The 24,285-nt window shown below is 35.6% G+C and overlaps 2 protein-coding genes across 3 annotated transcripts; both read left to right on the top strand.

The window, feature by feature from the left end:
* The first annotated feature begins 7,352 nt into the window (after positions 1-7,352).
* LOC134851303 (protein N-terminal glutamine amidohydrolase-like) lies at positions 7,353-9,835 on the top strand. Of its 2 annotated transcripts, none has more exons than XM_063867323.1 (2): positions 7,353-7,866; positions 9,367-9,835. In XM_063867323.1, the coding sequence occupies exons 1-2, from the start codon at positions 7,686-7,688 to the stop codon at positions 9,777-9,779; spliced, it is 594 nt and encodes a 197-aa protein (XP_063723393.1). In that variant the 5' UTR covers positions 7,353-7,685; the 3' UTR covers positions 9,780-9,835. The 2 variants fall into 2 exon arrangements, with proteins under 2 accessions (XP_063723393.1, XP_063723392.1); XM_063867322.1 differs by having other exon boundaries at positions 7,354-7,866; positions 9,325-9,835.
* A 3,975-nt stretch (positions 9,836-13,810) lies between these two features.
* Positions 13,811-23,363, top strand: LOC134850963 (protein phosphatase 1K, mitochondrial-like). Its single transcript, XM_063866796.1, is given in 7 exon segments — positions 13,811-14,134; positions 14,386-14,686; positions 15,663-15,795; positions 15,797-15,861; positions 18,061-18,164; positions 22,479-22,597; positions 23,094-23,363. Coding segments are annotated over 7 exon segments (1,080 nt in total). The 5' UTR covers positions 13,811-13,945; the 3' UTR covers positions 23,263-23,363.
* Positions 23,364-24,285: the final 922 nt, after the last annotated feature.

Raw genomic sequence — 24,285 nt, 5'->3', positions numbered from 1 at the left:
CTCTTTTCCAGTCTTCGATTGGCTCTGTTGCTTACGTTAATAGTTGTCTTTTTAATATTTTATCAGATTTGAAAAAATTTTTCAGGTCGTTTAGCTTTAATTCTGTCGGCTTAATTTCCTAACTTTTTCAATCTGTAAGTTTTGTTGTTTTTATAACGATTGATCAATAACAGAAAATTTTTCAAAAATCTAAATAACCCTTTTAAGCCCTCCGTTGTACAATTTGAAAAAATAAACATAAAAAAAATTTGAAATCTGCTTAAGATAAATTTTTGGCTTCTTAGTTTGTTTATTATTACGGTTGCGATTAGCAAGCGTTATCAAACCGGAATATAGACTTTTTTCGGATTAACAATTTGTTTAACATAATCACTTGTACCCCGGTTCATAATGAACTCAAACTTCTATGCGTTCCCGGCCAATTTACCTTGGAGGTAACGAATATGCCTGGGACGGCAAAGGCACGTGTTCTTTAAACGGGAAGCTTTCTGTTTTAAATAAAACTGTCGGCCAATTATTTCTCTGCTTATCTGTTGTCTGTTAAGTTGGACCTGTTTTTTCAATCTCACCTGGACCTGTTTTTTAAACGGGAAGCATTCTGTTTTGAATAAAATTGTCGGCCAATTATTTCTCTGCTTATCTGTTGTCTGTTTAGTTGCCGAATCGTGGAATCAATTTTTGTTGCGCGCATTTTCTTGATGTGGCGTTTGGTGTTGGATTTAATTGCTACAATATGTAATTTTACTTACTTTGACTTCGTTTTTTCTTTGTTTTTTTGTTCCGCTTAAAAAAATGCCTCGGCCCAAATTATTTCGGCCTATTTTTTATCGGCTTAATGACCTATCTTTGGATCGTTTCAAGGTAAACAACATTTAAACTTTTATCTGTGCAATTTTTAAGTTAGTTGTTTGTTGAGCAATCGGTTTGTTGAAATTTCTCTTTGTTAGTTATCGAAAATTGTTTTCAAATTGATGGGAAAAGTTTTAGTTTTTTTTTCAGACTTCTTATGAATATCAAAAGAGATGTATCAATTTAAGGACTGTAAACCTCCCTGTGAGACTGCGTAGTCCGCTAGAAACTTATCACTTGACACCATCTTTTTCTAGCTTTCGAAAAAGTCTACAGCCTCAGAAAAAGTCAATATTTGACCTTTTGTTTTTTTTCCGTTTTCTCAAAAACTACACCTCTCAAATCTGAGTTTTTGGCCTAAAGGAATAGAACAGTTGTGAAAAGCTTGCTGAATAAGCGGCTACGTCGAACATGTTTACACTTAAAGTTATGGCCCTTTTACTACTACTACTACTAAAACTTTTACTACAACAAACGCATTAGTAGTAGTAGTAGTTTTCTCAATTCTGATATTGCTTAAATCTCAATTCTGATATTGTGAGTTCAATGGAGATAGCGGGTAATGGGAACCACCCACGTACAAAATTTTTTACACAAAAATTCATCGACCACGGAAATTTTAAATTTTTTTAAACCGTTTTAACACTTTTTGAATATTTGAAACTACCCTGCCATATCTGTGATTTTGGGTTCAATTCAAAGAACGGGTTGTGGAAAGCTCATTTGTTAATGTGACTACGCCCAAATGATTCTGACACCAATAGTTATGGCCCCAAGAAAAGTCGAATTTTCGATTTTTTGACTGATTGTTTTTTTTTAGTTTTTGACTTTTCTCGAGAACTACAAAAAGCTGTGATTCTCGGAATTTTTGATTTGTTGACTCTTTTTTTCTCATTTCTCGTTAACCATCCAGCCAAATCTGTTATCATAGATTAAATCAAAACAGCAGGTTGCTGAAAGCCTAAATTTGTAATTGGGGATGTCCAGATTGCTTCAGAACAAGTTATGGCCTTCAATCAAGTCAAATGTTTGAAACTTAGTGAGTTTGTTGGAACTTTTTAGTCTTAATGCGAAAACTACCGTGCCAATTCTCAAGTTGTGTTCACTCAAGAAACCCGAATTTTTGCTGCTTAAGTGGCGGCTACCTGCTTTTTGCAGAATAAGTTATGAATTTTGGAAAGGTTTTTGACCGTTTTATTGAACTTTGACCGTTTTTTACGCTTGCGATTAGCAAGCGTTATCAAATCGGATTGTAGACTTTTTCCGGTTAACAACAAGTTAAACAAATTCACTTGCTCGTTGAATCAATTGCTGCTATGCTGCTGACATTCACAATTTTTTGAAGTTCTAAATACAAACAAAGAAATTCTAAATCTCGATAGTGAAAAGATGGAGAACCATTTGGGCCTTAATTATTTTTTCTAATAAATTTGAAAAACGCTTCGAATTTTTTCCGGATTCGTGGTTTTCGGCCTAGCTGCAATCGGCTCATTTCCGTTTTTTTTAAATGGCATTAATTTTATCCGGTACTTTTTTTTGACCTGCTTTGTAAACTTGATTTAATTTTTTTTACTATGATTGAAAGTTCTGTATTTTGTCATTTTACCAAATCTGATATCGAGTATTTTTGTTTTCTTTATAAAGTTTTTTTTTCATTTAAACGGTTTCCGCTTAGGTTGTACCGACTTGGTCAATAAATATTCTGTAGTTTCGAAGGCCGAAAAAGTCCCGTTTGACAAAATCAGGTTATACGAAAATGTATGGGATTGGGTTGTTTAAATTTTTTTAGACGTTATCGAGTTTTTCTAATTTCTTGGAAAAGTTTGTAGCTCGGAAGAAAACTACTCTTTCGATTTTCAAAAGAAATAAGTCAGTAAAAAGAACTCTAGCTCATCTGTGGTGTGCCTGCATATTTTTCTAATCTCTTTAATCTACCTTACTCTCCACAGCCTTCGAAAATGTCTTCAGTGGAAATATGTGACCCAAATTGTTGAATTTTTTTCTCGTTTTCTCCAAAACTGCCCTCCTAATTTTGAAATTTTGGGTTCAATTGAATCAATATGTCGCAGGGAGCTGCCATGTTTGATCGATTATATCCAATTTTTTTAATCACAAAAATTATGGCCCTCGAAAAAGTTGTACCGTTTTTGTACCGTTGTTTGAAACTATTTGACCTCTATCGAAAACTAACCTCGCATATCTGGAGTTCAATCAAATTGACCGGTTGTGTTAATCTGTTTTTCGTAAGCAGCTGTTCACAAAAAATACCAAAGATTTGGCCCTCGAAAAATTTCATAATTGGTTTTAACCATAAATTTTGTCAGCAACTTTTCAAAAGCTCTTGCTGTCGGTGGTCAATGAGCACGGCATTATTACGCATGCGATTAGTTTTCTTGCAAGTAGCATTGTTGATTAGTTACCGCTGCGTTATTTTTGTTACGATGAAAATTTACTGTTCAGTTGTCTATTTTGGCATGCATTTTTGCTTAAATGATTTCTTTTACTAAGAAATAAATTTGTCGCTAGGTTAAGCTTTTGTTTGTCGACCTTTTTGCGTTTTTTCAACTTAGATAAAGCTTTTCATAACGTTTCGTCTCAATTTCTGTCTGATAGTTTGTAGTGCTATGTTAGTGTTGTATTCCTCTATGGTTTTCGACTAAAACTCGATTTGTTTCACGAAATGGGTGTTGCATTCACTACATATAAAGCACTCGTGGACACTATAGAAGCAGTACATTTCGGTTGATTATCAGCCGTATGCCTGTCGGTTTTAGTTTCGTCGTCTTTTCTACCTAATTTTTTGCTTCCAACAAATTTCCAGTGTTGTTTTAAAGATTGATAAGACTGGCGCCATATTTTCTTATCCTCTTGAAAAATGTCCTCTTGAAAAAGATCCTGCTGAAAAAATAAAAGAATTAAGCGTGAAAATTTTTTCTTATTTTCATTTTGGAAAATTTTTATTCTAGTTTCTTTTTCAATTTTCTCTTCGGAAGACTTGTTTGATACTTCTTAAGCCTCATGCTGTTTTATTTTTATGCGTTTTGTATCGCAAGTGGTGCTAAGCTCAGCTTCGCTTCTGTGTCTCAAATAATGTTTGTTGTTATCAAAACAAGTATCAACCGAGAATTATTCGTGATATTCAAAGATAAAAGCTATGTATTTTTCCTAATTAAACTCGAATGTTCAATTTTCTCCGAAAAATTTTTCTAATTTTTTCATATGCTTTGAGTTCATTGATGTTTTTTATCGTAGCGATCTGATGATTCAATTATCTATTTTTAGACGTAAGCAAATAAGATTTACTTGTGAAATTCAATGTTGAATTAAGCTGTTTTTGTGAAGATTTTTTTTTGCTATTTTTGTATCGAAGTGTGTTTTAGAAACCTGTTATTTAAGTTGGATACGTTTAATCTTGCCATAGCAAGTGGTTTTTAATCGCAACTACATATTTTGCTGAAATCAAAAAACCATTGAAATTGGGCTTGCTTTCTTGTGGAAGCTCAAAAACTGCCTGGCCCTTCACGACCCCTTTGTTTTTAGTGGGAAACCGCATGCCTCGAAATCTAAGGTCTGACCTTTTTTTCTATACGTGCTTTACATATGTGAGAGCAAGTGTTTCGTAATCGGGAACAAGACTTTTCCCATTCTTACCTAATTTGTATTTGAACTTGATGTTGTCTCATTGTCGATTCTTAGCATCTTCCAGGCCCCTTCTCAATTGGCCTGGAGGTAATTCGGTTGAATTTGCACTTCATTGTCGAGTTAGAAGTCCCGATCGGACCTTTTTTTTCATATTTTGATTTTGACATTTTTTTTGGGAAAAATTGAAAAGTGGAACTATAGTTTGTCGGCTTATGTTTGTCGGCGACTATAGTTGCCATATCACTATATTTTGCGCTGTAAACAGTTTTCATTGTATTGGCTAGTGTTGTAGATAAAATTCTCTAGTTTTTTAAAATTTACTATCCATGACTTTTTTTCTCGCTTAGCAATTTTATTCGGCCTTAATGATTTCGGCTTGGCTCGGCTCATCTTTCATCGGTTTATTGAACTTATTTTGCTCCGACTTAGAGATAAAAATTGATTACTTGCAGTTTGAATGAATCAGGTCGGTTGGTAGTATAAAAGTTTAAGTTCAAACGTCTTATGCGCCCAAAAGTTTTTCATGACAACAATTTCCTATGCCATTTATTGTTTTTGGATCAATTGGGATCTAACACCGTGTTGCCGGCTTAGTGAACGCTCGGAAAACATAACAAGCTTGTTTAAAGCTAGTAGTTGTGCTTCTCGTCTGTTTTTCTGAATTTTTGTATTTCCACAGAAAATTGTCGATTTTGTTTAAATTTTTTTCTACCTGCTTATTTCCATCTTACTGTCTATTTGGAACTTGCAATGCTAGGTTTTCCTTGTATCGCATGTGATGCAACGCTCCGATTCACCTCTGTGTTCACTTTTTTGCTTCTCAATTGTTGTCAGCTTAGCTTACCTTAATTTTTTTTTCTCAAATTGTTCTCAAAGTTCAATACTTTATATTTTATGTTCGTCATTCTAACCGTTATATGCATATTGATAGAAGTTTTGTTTATAGTTGATGAAGAAGGTTATTCAATTTTTATTAAGGTTCTGTGTATTTTCTAAAAGATTTTCGCGGATTGACTTATTTTTTTAAGTACAGTTCAAATTTATTTGCTGAAAGGAAAGCAAATAACGTTCCCCAATATCGAATGCTAAAATGGCCCAAAAAACGTAAATGTCTTTTAGCTTCAAAAAAGGATTTTTTTTTTCAGAATTCCCAGAGAAATATAAAAAAGATTTAGATTGATCGATTTGTCTCTAGCTGAGTTATTTTTATGGTAAAAGTGTAACTCGACAAAGTTTCTTGAAACGCAAAGTGCTATTATGCAATTGTGAAAAATGTTCACCAAACACTCAATCATTTTTGAATTTTATTACACTCTTTCAAATCGGCTGTGTTCTTAGATTATGTTTTGCCGTATTTTGCTGGCGAAGGTGAAAGACAGCTTCGCTTCTTTATTTTCATATTATGATAACTGAAAAACGCAGAAAAGTTTGAAAAATTAGTTTTTTGGCTTAGTGATTATGAAGAAAAACTTTTTTGGTTTGAGGATGCTCAACTGTCCTTTTTTTCACTGATTTGTTTCGAGAGTTTACAAAATCAATTTCCTAGCGGAGCTCAATTACTACCTAAAACTCCAGTTTTCTCAAATGGGAGTAATTTAATCAAAAACGTTGCTCTTGAAGAGGGGTCATGTAAACTCAAAGATCTTTAAAGCCAAATATTTTTGTCTTCGAAATTCGAAAGATGAGATTTTTTTTTCAAAAAACAAACGTTGTTTTTTTTCTTTTTACTTGCGTTTATTGGCTCTTCTCCTACTATATGTTGACTATGTTTTCACTGGTGCTCTTCAATCAAATCAGCTTTCAATCATTAATGCTTTTTTACTCAAACCAGGCTGGCAATGCTTGTATTTTATTGTTTTTCGATGCAACTTTTTCTAAGCATTTTTTTCCTTTCTTTACAAACATTGAGTGTAAATTTGGCACGCCTGCAATGGTAATGAGTTTTTTATCAAACCGTTGGCTGTGGCGTCAAATCGTAGTCTCTGGGTTGAAGCCATTGGCTCTGGGTTGCCTTGAATGTTTTCGAGGCTGCTTCAAGGCTTTTTTGTTCTCTTGCCTCTATGCCATTTTTTTTATATATATAAGCTCTCGCCCCTACGCACTGCAGGGCCCTCCGTGAGAAGAGGGGTCAACGATCTTGCTGTAATGGTTCCCACTTTGAGGAGATGGATGACATTGGGAACCCTCTGGACCGGGACGTGTTATAGTACCAGTTTTTTCTTCCCCAATTTAACTATAATTTCTGGGTTTCAGCTTCACTATACAGCTTTAATTCTATATATTAAATAAAATAGCATGAGATATATCCGTTAAATTGCTGCTTGTGTCTAAGGTAAATGCAGAACTCATGGCGGGGTGATTCAGTAGTCAATATCATGTGACTTATGTCGACAGGCAGGGGCGGATTTGGGGGGGGGGGGGGATTTGCGGACGCTCTCTTCTCAGGGATTCGACCCTCTGACGACCCAAAGGGTCCCCCTTTGTACTATTTTCCAATATCCATTTTTGGCGATGGAACCTAAAAATTTTCTAAAGGCGCGTTAGGCGCCAATATATACTAATTTTGAGGGGGAGCTCGCGCCGAAAAAATGCGATTTTTTGGTCAAAATTTTCCAAAAAGTGCCTAAAAACGCCTTTTTTGGGCTGTTTTTTCAAAACTTTGCCTGCGGCGCACAAATTTTGGCCAAAACAGGGACAAAACAGTGCTTTGGGAGAGCTGGAAAAATCTATTTGGTCGACCTAAAAAAAGGTCGACAAAAATTTCGAAATTTTTTGAAAATCCGCCCCTCTCTCGAGAAAATCCTAGATCCGCCCCTGTCGACAGGTTCTTCTTTTTAATCGGCATGTACTTGGTTGTCGCGTTTTTCCGCCGCCCCATCAGTTTTTAACGAGATTTTGTAACCTTCTGCATTTAGATTTTGTAACCTTTTGCAGGGAGAAAACTCCCTGATGCCACTTCGCGTCATGAATAGTTTGGAATCCGGTGTTTCGCAGTGAGAGTTTAGATTTGCCGTTTCCAGGCTTATCTATGAATTGCTTTGATTTTTTGTAACTTTTTTGTTGCATGCGTTTGTAAAGTGCAGCTTCGCCTCGAAAGTTTTGATAAGAATGAGCGTTGACAATTATTCTCGCTGATCGCAGTAGATCCAAATGAATGAAACAGATAGTGCAATTGCAGTTCGAATGCAGTAATAATGCAGCGAGAAGATCTTCTCTATACTTCGCACTATTGTGAAGAGAATGTTTGGAAGTTCTGTGAGTCAGTACGTGGCTTTCTCGCTGGTCAGCATTCGCCAAACCGTCTTAACGAGTGTTGGGCAGTTTTCGTATCTAATGCCAATAAAACGGTCCCAATTTGGTGCCAAAAAGCCTCCGGTATAATTGAAGATGTGAATTTATATCTTTTGAATTAATTAAGTCTTTCGTTTAAGTCTGCGTTGTGTACAGAATGCATTCTAAGTCTCCCGTCTTCCATTTTTTTTTGCTTGTTCAGGAAAAGTAGCTTCGTCTCTTGTGTTACACTTGCGAGAGCAAAGTGCATTGTAATCTGAACTTTTTATTTGAAACAGTCTTAGAATTTGCGCGTGAGAAGTTTATTTTGTTTCAACATGATTTATTGATGAATCCAATATGAGGAATTTTATTAAAATATTTTTGAAATTCCATGTGCTTTGAAATTATACATTTTTCTTTAAGTTTGTTTAAAATTCAGCCTTTTTGCGGTCTGTTTAAGATGAGTTCAATGACTGGCACCTTTCCAACTATCTGTTGGCTCGGCTTATTTGTAAACAACCAGTTCTGACTCTCATCCCCGTTTCTATATTTTGGCAAAATGTTTTAGGTTAACTACATTCAAGCTTCCAGCATAAAATCTACTGCGAGCTCAAAATTTACAATTAAGCATGAATTGACACATGCTGTGCAAGTTGCATACAATTCTACGATCACTGTTTTTTGAAGAAAAAAAACTGTTTTAAATTTCATTTTTCTAATAGCTGTTTTGTATGTGTGGTTCATGCTCAATTGTGAGTTATAAATGTGACTTTTAGTTTCAAAAAGTAGATTTTATTTATTTTATTTCCCCGGGAAATTACTGCCGTATTTCAACTGGTTTTGAAATAGATAAAAAACGAATCAGTTGCTTAAAACTAATGGCTCTTTGAATTAATCTAGTCAATGTTATGAAACCCATTTGCTAAAAATTACTCAATACTTCAGTCTAATTCCAATTTTTAAGCAACTTTTTTTCTGCATCTGTACTTCTCGAGGTTTTGCGATCTGTAAATTCTCTCCATTTGAGGATGTTTTTGAGGCGAATTAGAAAACTATATAAACACTTGCTAAATTTAGGTATCTCATTGTTCCAACTTTCGAAGGGGTGCCGAATATTAATATTTCAGCGAAAGAAATAATGATTTTTGCCAAAAAAATTTAATAGCCCATTGAAGATGTTGACTCTGTTTTATGTAAAGTTCTGGCGGCTTGAAAATTGTCAATTTGATCATGCTCTGAACTAATTTATGCGCGCTTTGAAGGTTTTATTTATGATGCTGAAAGATAACACGAGAATTATTTGTGTGGCGAATTATCCCGCTTTACAAAATCATTCAAAATTGAATTTAGGCAAGCCGTTACGTGAAATGAACTTGCTTGCTCATCAGGTACCCCCTGAAGGGCAAACTACCTACCTGGTAGCCCATCATGATGCGATTTATAAAAAAAACTGCAAAGGTATGTATATGTATATCCTTGGCGTGAAAATAAAATTATTTTATTATTATTAAATAATACTCAAATATATTAAATGAAATTCACATTTTTATAACGTGGAAGCTGATGCGGATCATCCAGTTGTATGGGATTATCATGTTATAGCAGTTACAACCAGCTCACTGGCTGAACGGATTGGATTTAAATTACAAGGCTCGCCAACGAATACAGGTGCTGAAAAAGTGGTATTTGATTTGGATACGAATCTGCTGTTTCCATGTGCTTTTGATGAGTATATATCGAAGTCTTTTGGAAGCGACGAAAAACTTCAGAAAATGTATCACAGATGGTTCCGAGTTGTTCAAGCCGAACAGTTTTTAGCCGACTTTGCTTCTGACCGAAGCCACATGAAGAAGATGAAAAAGGACGGATCTTTTGAATGGTCTGCGCCGCCACCACCCTACGCGCCTATCAAAACTAAAAAATGTGAAAATAATATCGAGAAGTTTTGGTCGATGGATGAAACAAGCAACTCATTTGGGACAGTTCTGAGTTTAATGGATTTTAGTAAAATTTAGATAGTTTAGTTTGACTGAAATCTATCTATCTATACTATATTTAAATGCGTGTGACACGTATCTTGCCATGTTAAAGCGTTTTTTTTTGCAACTGTTAAAGGCATAACATATCTATGCGTGGGCATAACTAAATCGTCTATTGCAATGCTTTCCGATTTTCCAGTTTCAATCTAGTGTTTGTTCCACTGAGTTAAAAATTAGCAAGACACTAGTAGGATGCTGTCAGAGTTCCCTCAGGGGCTGCGAATTTGGTCTCCAATTATGAATTCCCAATTCTATATTGGACGAGATACGACGATTTTTGTGATTTTTTCAAAATTTTTCGGAAAACTCCATTTACAAAACTTAAAATTCTCAACACTGTCGGGTGCTATAAGTGTACTCTCAGGAATTGCGAATCTTGCCTTCAAATATGACTGCTCAAATCTCTGTAGTTTTTGAGATATGACGTCTTTTATGATTTCTTTTTAATTTTCAGAAAACTTAGATTTTAAAAATTTCAAAGATTTGAAATTCCTAATCTTGTAATTGGGTACTGTAAGGTTACTCTCAGGAGTTTCAAGATCGAAACCTTGCGTCCTAATGCGACTGCTAAAATGCTCTTAGTTTTCGAGATATGACGTTTTTTGTGATTTTTCAAAAACTTTCAAAACTTAAATTTTATAAATTTTTTAAATTGTGAAATTTCCAATTCTTTATTTGGGAACTGTCAGAATACTTTCGGGAGTTGCGAATCTCACTTCCAACTATGACTATTCGAATCTTTGCAGTTCATGACATATGACGTTTTTTGTGATTTTTTGGAAAATTTTCAGAAAGCTTAAATTCAATGTTTTTTTTGAGTTTTTGAAATTCTCAACCCTTCGATTGGAAGATGTCAGTGAAATCTTGGGGGTTGCGAATCTCGCCTCCAAGTTATGGTTCTCTCGAGATAGAAAAATAATATTACGGCGAAAAGACCAGTACGCAGCGGGGTTCTTAGAGTGGGGGTGACGTTTGTCTCCTTCTCCTGGAATTTGATCCCTCCACCTATGTATGTGTTTCATTCGCCCTATTGGTGTCTGGTGTATGTGGATTGTAAGGTTAAATGATGCAGTTGAAGACTTAAGACTCTTACTCTGGGGGTTGGGGTTCTAATCTCATAGTGGAAAATATTTGTTGCTTTCCAAAGCTCATTTAATTATTCTTGTATTAAAAATAAAGCATAGCTTCTGTTATAGTATGAACTTTCTTTTTTTTCCAAGCTAAGTCGCGATAATTGTTGCGACAAAATGTGTTCATTTTGAAAATGTTCATTTTGATCCAGCTATTAAGTACAGCCAATGCTAAGGATATTAACAAAGACTTTTATATTACAAATAGCATTTTAGCTTCAAGGAATCATGGATCTGTCGCGCAGAGGAAGGGAAGGAAACCAGCTGCAAAATGAGAGGGTTCGAAATTGGGCAGGGTTGTATGTTTAACGAACTTTTTCGTATACTAGTTTGAATGCGTCCGCTCTATAAATCGAGGCATGTTAGTTGGTAATTTTTTTTTTTCAAATTGACTGGTACTGCGAATGCGTCTTAATTGGCTTGCATCTTAGCAATTATGTACACTCATAATTGGCGTGCGCCACTTATTTTGTAGACTCAAAATGCAGTTTTTACCAGTAGCGTTTTCGATCATGTTTTTGCTTCTGTAGGCGAAGTGCTACTTCACCTCTGTGTCTAAACTCTCTTTTTCCATTTAATTGCTGGTGTTTGCAAAGTGCAGATATGCCTGTGTCAAATTTTCGCCTGCCCCGCTCTAAATTCTTCTAAATATGCCTACCTTTTCATGGTCTTAAATATTAATGTAACTGCTTATAGTTGAGGGAGTTTTTAACACTTTTAGATATTTTTGTAAGCTTGCGATTTCGTTTGCAATCGAATTTTAAAGGCTATCAATATGACCGTTTTCAATTCGATTGAGTTTTTGTCTAGTTTTTTTTTGTATCCCACAAAACGCTTGATGATACTAGGCGTATTATTAGATCAATCTATCTTCTATTTTTAAGCGCAACGCCAAAAAGTCTATGGACGCAATGTAAAAGCGATTTTCATAGGGTACAATGATTAACAAAAGGCAATGGGGACAACGCTTAATCGAAAATCGAAATATTCTAGATGCTTTTTTTCAGTCCAAAACCCGGATAAGTATCAACTTAAGATCTTTCTTTAGGTCAAGGCCAAATGCCTAGACAGATTGTCTTTACATTTTTTAAAACGTTTTCAGTTTCTATTCGAGATTTGAATGACTAACGCCAAAATTTGAAATTCTTAAACCTATAGTGGGGTGCTGTGAGGATACTGCCAGGAGTTTTTAATCTTTTCTCCAAATGTGTCCGCTCAAATGCTATTAGTTGCCGAGATTTGACGATTTTTTTGGTACTTTCAAAGTTTTCAAAGAAGTTATTAACAAAAACTTCACAAAATTTGAAATGCACAACCCTGCAGTTATATGCTCTCAGGTTTTTCCAAAAGGTTGCAATTGCTTACCAAAACTTAAATTTAGGAATTTTATGCTGAGAGGTTGTCAGAAAAATTTCAGGATTCACGAATCTTGACATCAAGTATGTCTGCTCAAAGTCTTTTGCCTTCCCAGATATGACGTTTTTTTATGATTTTTCGAAGACTTTAGTGCAAATTTAGATATAAAAAACTTCTCAAAATTTTAAATAAGCAACCTTATGTTAGGGTGCTGTCAAAGTTCTCTCATGCGTTGCAAAATCCACCTCTTAAATGGATTAGTCAAATATTTTAGCTTAAGATTTTTTCACTGAGTGATTTTTTCATAACTTCCTTCAAAATTTGAAACTTCCTGTCCTATAGCTGGGTGCTGTCTGAGTAATCCTTGGGATGGAAAACTTTTGCCTCGAAATATGTCTGCTCAATTCTTTTTTGGCTTCCTAGATATGACGTTTTTCTATTTTTTCTATGATTTGTAAAAAAAAATTTAGATTTAAAACGTTGTACATAATTTGAAATTAGCAACCTTGTAGGGTGCTGCCAGGGTTTTTCCAAGGGTTATGAAATTGGCTTCGAAATATGAATAACCATTAAGTTTTAGTTTTTTAGACATACAATTTCAAAAAAAAAACTTAGATTTAAAAAAATTACAAAAATTTGAAAAATTGACGTTCTCAACTCAAAATTTTTCCAAAAATCTCTGATTGCATAACTTAATGAAATTCAACATTCTAAACCCTATAGTGGGTTGCTGTCAGGGTACTCTCGGGGTTTGCAAATTCTGCCTCCAACTATGGCTGCTTGAATTTTTTTAGGCTTCTACATGGCGTTTTTTGAAATTTTTTCACTTTTAAAAAACTGCTTAAAGTTTGTAATTCCCGATCCGATAGCGGATTGTGTTAGTGTCATTTCATGGTCTTTTGTCAAACCCAACCTCAATTGATACTGGAATTTTTGCCCATCGATTCATCATAAAGAATAATGTTACATTTTTTTTAAATTATCGCTTGAATAGCCTGATTCGAATAACTTACTTTTTACCAATCCTTTTAGTGTACAAAAAGTTTCATAGTTTGAGTGGCCTACTGAGAGAAAGTTGACTTTCTTCGAACCAATCTACAGTTCTTCGAACCAATGAAATAGCTTAAACGTTTTTTAAATGTTTTTTTTTTTATTATTTCTTGCTTAGAAAAATTTTGCGAACCGGTTCAGGTACGTGTATAATAGTTGGGACCCTTAAGACTTGCTAGTTTCATTGCTAGCTAGTTTCAGTTTATTACGATGACAATTATTGTTAGAGCTATCTCAGTAAGATTACGATGCGAAAAACACTTCGAGAAATATTTGGCGTGATGAATGAATCATTTGGTTCGTGCGCAGTAACGGAGTGAGAAGTTTTCTGAAAATCCGTGTTAGAGGAAATTGAGTTCTCAATGGTATTATACGTATCAATAATTGAGTTAATTTAGCATGCTCAGAAGTATTCCGAGTTAGGCAAGCATGTTATTGATTGATTATGTAGTTGGTTTCTATTTCAGTTAGATTATGCCGAGGTCAAACCCAAATCGTTTATCTCGTTTTCTTGAATATCAAACACAGCTGAACTTGACTACAACTTAATGATTAGTGAAGAAATTTGCAACGTGTATTTAATTGAATGCACTTCGTAACTATGACATGAAGATGAAGACAAGGTCTCTGATTGGAGTGATGACCAAGAGGGGTGTGAAATTGAATCCCCACCTGACTGGAGCATGGGGAAGGGGAATGGGTCAGCAGAGTATGAACAGCTGGTCAGCTGATGGTCAATTCAATCTGGGCCTCAATATGGAACAAAGTGTGAAGAAGGGACGACCCATACCTAATGTAAGTAATTCACTTCTGCTTTCAAAAATTATTTCTCTGCAGTCGATCAGTGATATTCATCGCAACACCTGAAACCAGATTTATTTTGAAAGCTCTTCAGAAAACTTTATATGTGGAGTCTCTCTTAGTAGAATTGCCCATGTCACAGGGAGCCTTGTTATTGAACTCCGATTTTGTACAAATTTAAGTTGCGTGGGACATGCAAAAGGGACCTGAAAAAATCATGGAAGAAATCTGTTGAATAATTCTAGATCACAGAGGACTTGGCCTACTGGCACAGTGTGCTGGGCAGAAGACTGGTCAACGAGGACAGAATAAGTGTGAACAAACTGGGCCAGAACTGTCTCTGTTTCGCCATCTTCGACGGACACGGGTCAGCAGATGCGGCCGATTTTGCCCTGGACAAGATTCCTACTCATTTGCACTCTTGGCTCAAGTACAGTCACAATATACAAGTGTGTCTCAAACAGACATTCGTAGATGTGAACAATCTCTTCAGTCGCTCTCTCTACTCAGCATTACTTGACGGCAATTACGAATTGTTTGAAAGATGTTAGTTATCGCTTGTTAGTTCATTGATTATTAGCTTGATTTGAATTGTTTTGGAAAAAATATCTGTAGGGGTTTAATATATGTACAGAGACTTGCCATATGAAGGTGTTAAAAGCCATACAATTTAACCTATTCAAAAATCCCTATTCTCCTTCCGTTTTCTGCATATTTAACATTAGGGGAAGGGGGCAAGGATTAGTTACTTCCGTATTTACGAGTCATGTTGAACCCATCCGGCAAAAAGTTTCTCATCTGGTGGTTCCATTGGAGGATTTCTTAAGCTATACCAAGAATTGATACAAAATTAGTTCAATTGCTTTTCAGGAATTAGTTTTTGGCAATTGGAAATAAATCGATAAAAGATAAATCCATTGGTAAATTTAAGGTTTTAAGGTGAGGATCTCCTTTGTTAAGAGTAATGAACGTATTGAAGACTCTTATATAGGTATTGGCGGTTTTTTGTATTTTATAAGGAAAAGTCTGAACATTTGTTCTGGCGCAAATGTGATTTGTCGCAGTTCGGCTGATTTTTTTTGTCAAAAGTGTAAAGGTCACCAAGTGATCGTCTTCTAGTTTCGAAGAGGATTTAAATGTTTAGATTTCCCAGTGCAAGTAAAAATTTACCTATTGATCCATTTTTGCAAAATTTTCCTGAAATTCAAAGAGCTTTGAGGGAATATATTTATTCTTTAAAATGCGAAATTTGAAGTTTTTTTAAGAAAAGCTATTTATTTTTCTCTTTCCTTGCATTCATTGCTCTTTTCCAACTGTCAGTTGGCTATGTCTAATGTTGATATTGTTTTATGTATGCGAACTCTGTAAATTGATGCGAGACCTTCATGGCGTGGGGTTCACTTTGAATAGTTAAAATTGGCCGAAACAAGGCCATTAAAATTGCAGTTTTTATGGATATTTAAATTAGTTTTATCCCAAAATAATATCGCGAAAAGTTTAGATCTCGATTTTTCTTGTATAGTATTGCGAAGTGGTACAACTGCAGTAGTGGCTGTGTTGCGCAACAGCCAGGAGTTGGTTGTCGGCTCAGTGGGGGACTCCTCAGCCGTGTTGTGCAGAGGGGGAGTTGCCTATCCTCTCAACGCCCATCTCCCCCTCCGACCAGGCAGAGCAGGATCGAATCCAGGCGAGGGGAGGATTCATTGCATCAAACAGTATAGGTCAGTTGAGTCATCTTATTACGGAAGTAGAATATTTGTAAACGAGACGTTTTTTTGCAGAAACTATTATTTGCCCCGTAATTGCAGACATAGGGCAAATAATTTTTTTTCTGCTAAGTTCTTCGAAATACCTAGACTTCAACAATGTTGAAGAGAGCTATTATTATATATTTTTTTAAAATCTGAAAATACTATTTTATATATTGTTATAAAGCCAGCTCGTGTGTCGCAGTTAGTAATGATAGCAGACTATAATTTTCTATAATGGACGGTCCCTCAGGTGCAGGGAAATTTAGTAAGGAGGACGACTGTTGTAATCCAGCGCGATTTAAATATAATTGATTTACGGTTTCTGTGTTATTTAACTTGACGTCTTTTTTCTAGCTTTTTATCTTCGAATTGTTTTTGTGTAGATGAGAAGTCAAATGCACTGATGATTGATTTGACTGATTCATTAGGGGGGTAAACTGAAAAGTCAAGACTCCAGAAGACCAAGCAACCTTTGATTCTTTGAATAGAAAACTATTCAATTTTATTCAAATTTTTTTTGCAGGTTTTGCTGATACAGTCAGCAATCTTAAATATAGTCAATTAAACACTTTTTTTTGCCATAATTTTAGCAATTTATACATCACAAATAATTAAGAAATGATAGATCTTTTTTTTCTGAAAGAAAGGGGGTTGTAGGGTTTGGAAAATTGATAGTACTTTACAGTTAAAACTTCTGAGTACTTCTTAGAAATTGTACTGCTTAATTAAGGGTTCTGATAATTTGATGTCCTTCCATATCAGAATTATGTAAATTGACAAATGTCTATTGAATAATTTCTCATATGAAAACAATTTGTTATTATTATTACCATTGATCCTTTAATTCAGTGACATGCATTTACTCGACTTTAACCTTTTACTCTTGATTGAAATAGATAGAAAAATTGATCAAACTTATGGAGGAAACCCGTTCGTTAAACTCATAGATAAATAGAATGGATTGATATCCATTCCAGTATTGATACTCGTTCCTGATTGGTACTCAATACAAGTGTACAAAAAAATTAATTTCGAATAAAATAGGCTTTGAATCATAAAAGGCAAATATGGCATTAGTTACGCCTGCGCTAAAGGTGATTACTTTTAGTGCAGTCGTAACCTTTGTAAAACGGTTGTACACAAAATACAACATAGAACCACATCATCCACGCAGATACATAGCAAACGACAATTTGGTTAGGACCCGTGACATCAGTCGACACATCACTACGCGTGTATAATGCCTTCTAAAGCAGTTCAAGAAATGCGCGCAAAGATATAAGTTTTGAACAAGGATATCGTGGTACGAAAAACAATTTTGCCGAATCTTTGGGCCAAAACAAACTGGATGACGCCAAACAACAACAAAAAAGACTACGAGCAACACGTCATGGAGTGGAATTTCATGACGAATTCACCGATTTGCTCTCGAAGCACAAAAGCTCATTTAGGAAACTGAAGAAGGAGCCGATCTCTAGGCTGAATGAGGAAAACAGCAACGGAATGGAAATAAGTGATACCTCAGTGATCAAACAAGCAGCAGTGGCACAAGTAACGTTCTCCTGATTCTGGACAACGACTTGAGAAAATACCATAACCCAACTTTACAGGCAGCACAATACACAAGGCAAAACACGGCAGACGACGGAGCAGATATTGTTGTGGGGTGTAAAGAGCTTAACTCTACGTTAAATCCTACCAGAAAGATTACGACTCTGCTGAAAGTAATCACTTTTAGTGAAGGCGTAACTGATACCCTATTAGCCTCTTATGATGTCAACTGGTAGCCTATTATTCCTAATTGTTTTTGTACATTTTTCTTGAGTACGAATCATGTACTCTGAGTATCAATACTCGAATGGTTATCAATCCTTTCTCATTTTCTATGAGTTTACCGAACGGGTTTCCTCTATACGTTTGATCAAATTTTGTATCTATTTCAATCAAGAGTAAAAAAGATAAAAGTCGAGCAATGCGTGTCACTGAATTAAAGAATCAATGGTTGCTTGGTTTTCCAGAGTTTTGAATTTGCAGTTTACCGCCACAATGAATCAATCAAACCAGTCATCGGCGCATCTGTTGTCTCATCTGCACAGTTTTTTTGTGTATCACTGAATACTCTTGGAAGCGAAGATGCAACTAACCTGGTTTTGATTGTTTTCTATGTAGGTCAGCTTCTCGTGAATGCCCGACTGTCAATGACGCGTAGTCTGGGTGACTTGCAACTACATATCAATGGAGTTACCTCAACGCCCTCCACCAAATCTATACAAGTGAGTAGCTGCATAATATTTTTCGTCACGTGATGTTGACAAACTTACTCAATGGCCAAAATTACGTCAAATGTCGAATCTAGAAACGTCCTAAGGTATAAATAACTTATTACTAAGACGTTCTTATCTTTAAAAAGTTTTTGAAGTCAACGGAGGTCTTCTCTCAGGCTGGCTACTAGATGAAATTTGCGTTAACAACAGGGAGAAAAGTTTTGTTCAAAAGTTTCCAAACGGGAAATAAATTGATAGAAGGTCAATTCAAAAGTAAACTTCGTTTTTTTTAAGGATCTTTTCTTGTGAGACCTTCATGATTGGGGCGCAGTCAATTAAGGGCGATCTCCTCTTGTTAGTATCTTCAAATTCTCTGTGGTCATCCTAAGACAACTTATTGGATTTGTGCTATTGTTCATGTTGGTCTTTACATTTTGAGAACAAAAAATGACTAGCCTGTCTCCTATGCGTCTCTTTCTTTGCTAAATCAAATGCTTGTGTTATTAGAAGATAACTTTTTCCAACATAACTTGCACAAATGTGTGCTAACCATGTTAACTGAACTTCAATGTCGTGGAATTTTGTAGCATAAATTACACCAGCTTTAATAATAATCATAATAAATTGTTTCCAAAAGATATCTAGTTCAGTTATTTGTAAAAATTTACAAATACAAATTGCAATCGTATGGGAGAACACCATTAAGCCAGCACGGCCCGTTTTTAGTTACCCCATTAAGCGGAAAACAAAAAAAAGTTAACTTCTTAGATCCAAAGGACCGTTCTACCGGTAAACATTTGTTAAACGTGAACCTCTTTATTCCCTCATTTCAACCCTTCTGTTTTTATTAAACTTGTTTTATTTAATCGCCTGGTAGCTACTATTAGATGATGTAAAAACTTCCTAAGGCAACAAGAAAAGTTGGACCAGTAGGAAGTCCAATGATAATCATGCATTATCCCTAGCTCGATGGTTTGAATCCCTTAGTTGGCTAATTCTTACTAGTTTTTTTAAGCCTTTTAACTTAATTTTGGATTTGCCATTTTTGCTATTTGGTTTTTGATTTCTGGTCAATTCAAATCTGGTGTTCAATTCAAATTAACCTATCGAAAGTACGATACGATGCACTGTTCAATAACGAAATTTCAAATACGGCAAAAAAAATTCTGCTTCAAAAATGTATTTTTTTAAAGTTTTCATTTGAATAAAAATCATCACGAGGGCAAAGTGTGCATTTTGTGAATTGTAAACGGATTCCGCAAAAAGAACGCTTCCTTTATTCTCCTTTGGTTCTTTCATTTTCTCGATTCTTCTAACAAAATTTTAACATGTTTAAAGACTTGTCTCTGGAATCCAGGAACATACAGACAAAAAATTGTGCGCCTATCCAGTGCACAGTTTGGCCTCGTAATGAATTTAGCTATTGATCAAGTTTTCAGAAATCGGAGTAGTTTTGTCGAAATTTATCTATCATAAAGATCATAAAGGTTGTGTACAGACGGGTGTCCCACTCTTTAACCCCACGCTATTTAACCCCCAAATTTTACACCCCCTACTTTATAACCCCGTACAAGATAACCCCATAACAATTTTACTACCGATAACTCCCTTTCACTACCGATAATTTGTTTAATATTAAGTCCTCTTTATAAGTACAGGAGTATTCCAATTCGGTCTACTAATTGAGGCCTGAAAAGCCAGCCTTAATTTACATGATGCCTCTAGCATCTCAAAAATAATCGCATTTCGATTAGTTTGCCTGAATTTGAATCCCTCATTTGCGCGTTTAAAACAGAACTAATCTACAAGGTGCTAATTGAAAGCAATGCAAGAATTTCAAAAAATGTACATAAAATCATACTGCGTTACGCTTGAACGATTGTTTTACCATTCTATGAGCTAAAATGTTTAAAGCGTCCTTCCATTTTACTTTATCCTCCAAAGACAAACAAATATTAGTGATATCAGGCCAGGAGTTTTATCTTAAACGTAAGAGCAAAACCACTATTAATTGAAACTGCCTAAACCAGACTCATAAATGCCGAGCAACAACAACTAAGGATTGCGAAAACTTCATTTAAATGGGGTGAGCATAATCACGACATATCTACAGGAAAACCTGAAAACCAGGAAAAGTTTTGAAAAATATCAAGGACCTGAGCGAGAGTAATACTCCGACCGTAGCAGTCGTCACAGCAATCCAGTCCATAACAGACAATCTTGCCACTCAATTAGCCCTACCTACCAACTAATGAAAATTTAGTTCGAACTGCACAACGCATGTGCAAGCAGCGAGAACAGGTTTTACCAGCGACAAGAAATTTCGAAATACTCGAGCTAATTGAGAACTTTGTAAGATTTGACGGTGGTCAGTATGATCACGAAAGGATTTTTTTTAACTTCAGCAACCCAGAAATGATACGTGTGCTCGAAAGTTCAAACTTTTGGTTGGCTCACGGAACTTTCAAAGGTACTCCTAAAATCTTTTCTGAATTCTACTCTGTACTTGTTAGTCTTTCAGAAATAACCCCCGCTTGCATATATGCCTTCTTACCGATTAAAACGGAAAAAACATACCATCGTTTCTTAGAAGCCCTTAAAAACTTAACCCGGACAGTAAACCTGAAAAATTTTTGCTGGATTTCGAGCAGGCCGCTTTTAAAGCGTTTCGAAAAAACTTTCCAGAGTTGTCTGGATGTTTTATTCATCTTATCTCATAACTATATGAGAAAAGTTGAGGAACTCGGGTTAACAAAGGAGTACGAAACAACCAACCAGCTTGCCTCCCTTCAAACACTTAGTCTCTTAAACGACTCGAGCGGGCACCAATTTACAAAAAAAAAGAAAGATACCGAGTCCGAAACGAAAAAGTGCAGAATATTATGCACGTTTACGAAGAGAACTGATTTGCATTCCTTTCGCGCTATGGCTAAACATTTGTTCATTTGTTCTTTGTATATATTTCAAAGTAAAATATTTTTTTTTGTCATGACTCGCATTTGAAAAATCCGGTTTCCAGCAATTTAATCCCGGAAAAATCGCTCCTTTGGTAGGACACTAGGTTGAGACTAAGGGCTGGCAAACCCTTTAGACATTGCGTTGTATGCGGACAGTTCCAAAAAACATTAACAAACTTAAGATGGTTGGAAAAATTAGTTAAGTTTTATTTTAAAATGATTGCCATTTGAAAAAAACTTAGATTAGGTCGAACAAAGTTTTAGTCACAACCAGTTTTTTTTCCAAAATTCATTCAAATTCAGCCAATTAGTCTAATCTATTATTAGGAAGATTACTTTCAAGATCAAGTTCAATTTTGGAGAAATTTAATCATTTTTGGTTAATAATTGGAATCATGCCGATCGGATTGGTTTTCAAACTCAAATCAAAGTCTATACTATCGGCAAGTTCATTTCTGTTCAAATATGAACTGAATTTAGCAGCTTGCATGTTATTTCGTTTTGCGTCGCAAAAATGTTCGCAATTAAACCTTTGATGTTAACCGACGCTATGATTCCGAATTCCCTTCAAGTAAGTTTCATTTTGGTAAACAACTAATTCTCATAAACCATTACACCAATACCAACAACACACTAAGCGAATCTCATGTTAGTTCACCACGTGTAAGCACGAATCCAAACATATCACTTCTCTAAAGCATTTTTTTCAACTCAATTTTTTGCAATGGCGAGTTGTTTCAAGTAAAAATTCAGGTTTTTTTACTGCAGATTGCACAAATAGCTAAATAAATCCGATAGAAATAATGGCGCAAGTTTGCATGGCAACATTTTTTCAGCCTTTTATTTTTTCTCAGCTTGATAGGTTGCGGGTTCAAATTATATCGACTTAATGGCCTCATATTGCGGTTTTCTGGTTGTGAATCGCAAATGGAGCGAAGCGCAGCTTCGCCTCTGAGTACATAATTAGATTTTATGCTTTCCAATTTTTACATAAAAAGTGAGTGTGGATACTTAGTTTGTTGCATTGCAACTAGTCTATTTGTAATTGGTGTCACTTTTGCTGCATGGCATTGGCCATTTATTAGCATAATTAGCTGCTTTATTTGTGGCTAGTGTTTAATAACTGTCAATGGACCGTGCCTCAGATGCGAAGACAGGGGATTCTAAATCTCCTGGTCGTAGGATCGAATTCGTCACAGCAGAAGGCTTATCAAAGCTTATTTTTACCTTATGAAAACTTATTTCACTTTATAGGGCTGCTGTTTTGCCTCTGTGTCAAAAAGTATGTTATTTTTTTCAGACGTCTTGATTTCATTGACATTTTTCCAATGTTCTTTTGGCTATGTTTATCGGTAAAATGTTTCAGATTAAACACCACAAAGACCAGTTCCTGTTGTTAGTGACAGATGGTGTCTCCCAGGTGCTGTCAGAACAGGAGATGGCCAACATTGTGATGAGTTGTGCGCATCCTCAAGACTCTTGTCGGTAAATATTAGCCCTTCAGGCTATGCGATGCAGTGAATTGAAAGTCAAAATCTTTATACGAAATGACGCTTATTCAAATATATTTTGCTCATGATTCTTCTTAAAACTCAGGAATTGGAACTCTTGGTTGCTTCCATACTCGTGACTCTCATCCATTTTTGGACTCCCTTTCTTTTCTAGAGACGCTTTGTACTCTAAATTTGAATGGCAAAAAAAACGCGCGCCAAAAAAAAACATTTTTTTGGGCAAACCCTTCTAAAAAGTGCTTTTCAAATTAATTTTGCTTAAGACGCAAGAAATCTCGTTTTAACACTTTTATCAATCATCATTTTTTTTTGCTTGAAAGAAATAGCTGTCTTTTCAGCTAGACAACCTTTTCTCGTTTGATGTGTCATTTTTGCGTTTGAAACCTGAATGCAACGCTCCACAGTGCTCTAGCGAATAGTTCCACTTTTTCTAAATACTTGCTTTTCTGTTTTATTTTTACCCTATTTAGACTCCTAACAGACATTGCACTGCAGTACGGGTCAGATGATAATTCCACGGCTTTGGTGGTCCCATTGGGTGCGTGGGGCAAAACAGACACAGAGAAAAACCTGAACAAACTGGCCCACTCCAAGACTCACTGGGCAAATGTGGGCAGCTTCATGAACAGACGCGACTGATTCAATAGACTGATTGGAACTCTTTTTGACACATTTTTAATTCTTGGTTTGTTTTAGTTTTAAATAATATTATATATCTTTTGTTCATTGCTAGAATTGAGTTCGAGAAATTGTTTTATATGATTTTCTCTGTTGCATGAGTAAAACTTGCTAGGTTTCGCTCAGAAGATTCGTGCTACCATTGCCAAACTTGAAAAACTAAAAAATTTACCATTTTTTCGGCTAGTTCTAAAGTAAACGCACAACGGCAAAATTGCACGAATCATTTCGGAAATTTCGCGGACTAATTAATAACTGCTTTACGTCGCTTCAGTCGTTGACCCTTAAAACTGAAGAATATTCTTAGGAGTGTCCTGACGCATCTTTCCAATGAAAATAGAAAGCAAACGAAAACTTATGTTTTGGTAGCCTGTCAAGGGGGCTGATCACAGAAGAAACAATTCCCCAACAGTTTCAACCAATCAGACTCGTATAAAACTTACAAGCTTCTATTTGCTGATGGTTGTTACACTGAAAGGAACGCAATCTAAACTAGATTTGATCAATTAACCCTTTCCGCGTCGATAAACGCCAGTGGATTTTGTTAACAGCGTTTTTGTCTCTGAACTTTACTCGGCTGCGATGGCACTTAACTTGGCTAACTTTGGTTAGTGTCTTCTGTTATTTTTCTTTCCTTGAGGCTTTCGCATACTCAATGCTGAATGACTACTTTTTAGTTTCAGCTATTCGGTCCTTGCAGCACAAAAGATTCTGCCCTATTTACCAGTCAAACTTCAGATTTTGATCTAAGTTGCTTGGAAATACGCTTAGTAAGGTAAGCGCTATAGTCCTGTTACTCAGCAGTAAATAATTTGAGGGAAGGTCGACAAATACCATTGATTTGATGAGGAGAGGAGATGGCTATGTTAACCATATCGAAGGATCTTTCCTTTTCAACTTCAATTATTCTTGTGACAAGCAAGGGTATTGCAATAGGGTACTAGTAAAAAAACTAGTTTATAGAATTCGCACGTGAAAATGTGA

This window comes from Symsagittifera roscoffensis, chromosome 7 (assembly GCF_963678635.1).
Source record: "Symsagittifera roscoffensis chromosome 7, txSymRosc1.1, whole genome shotgun sequence".
Taxonomy (NCBI): domain Eukaryota; kingdom Metazoa; phylum Xenacoelomorpha; order Acoela; family Convolutidae; genus Symsagittifera; species Symsagittifera roscoffensis.
The sequence above is the reverse complement of the archived record's forward strand: the minus strand, read 5'-3'. Positions and strand labels throughout refer to the sequence as shown.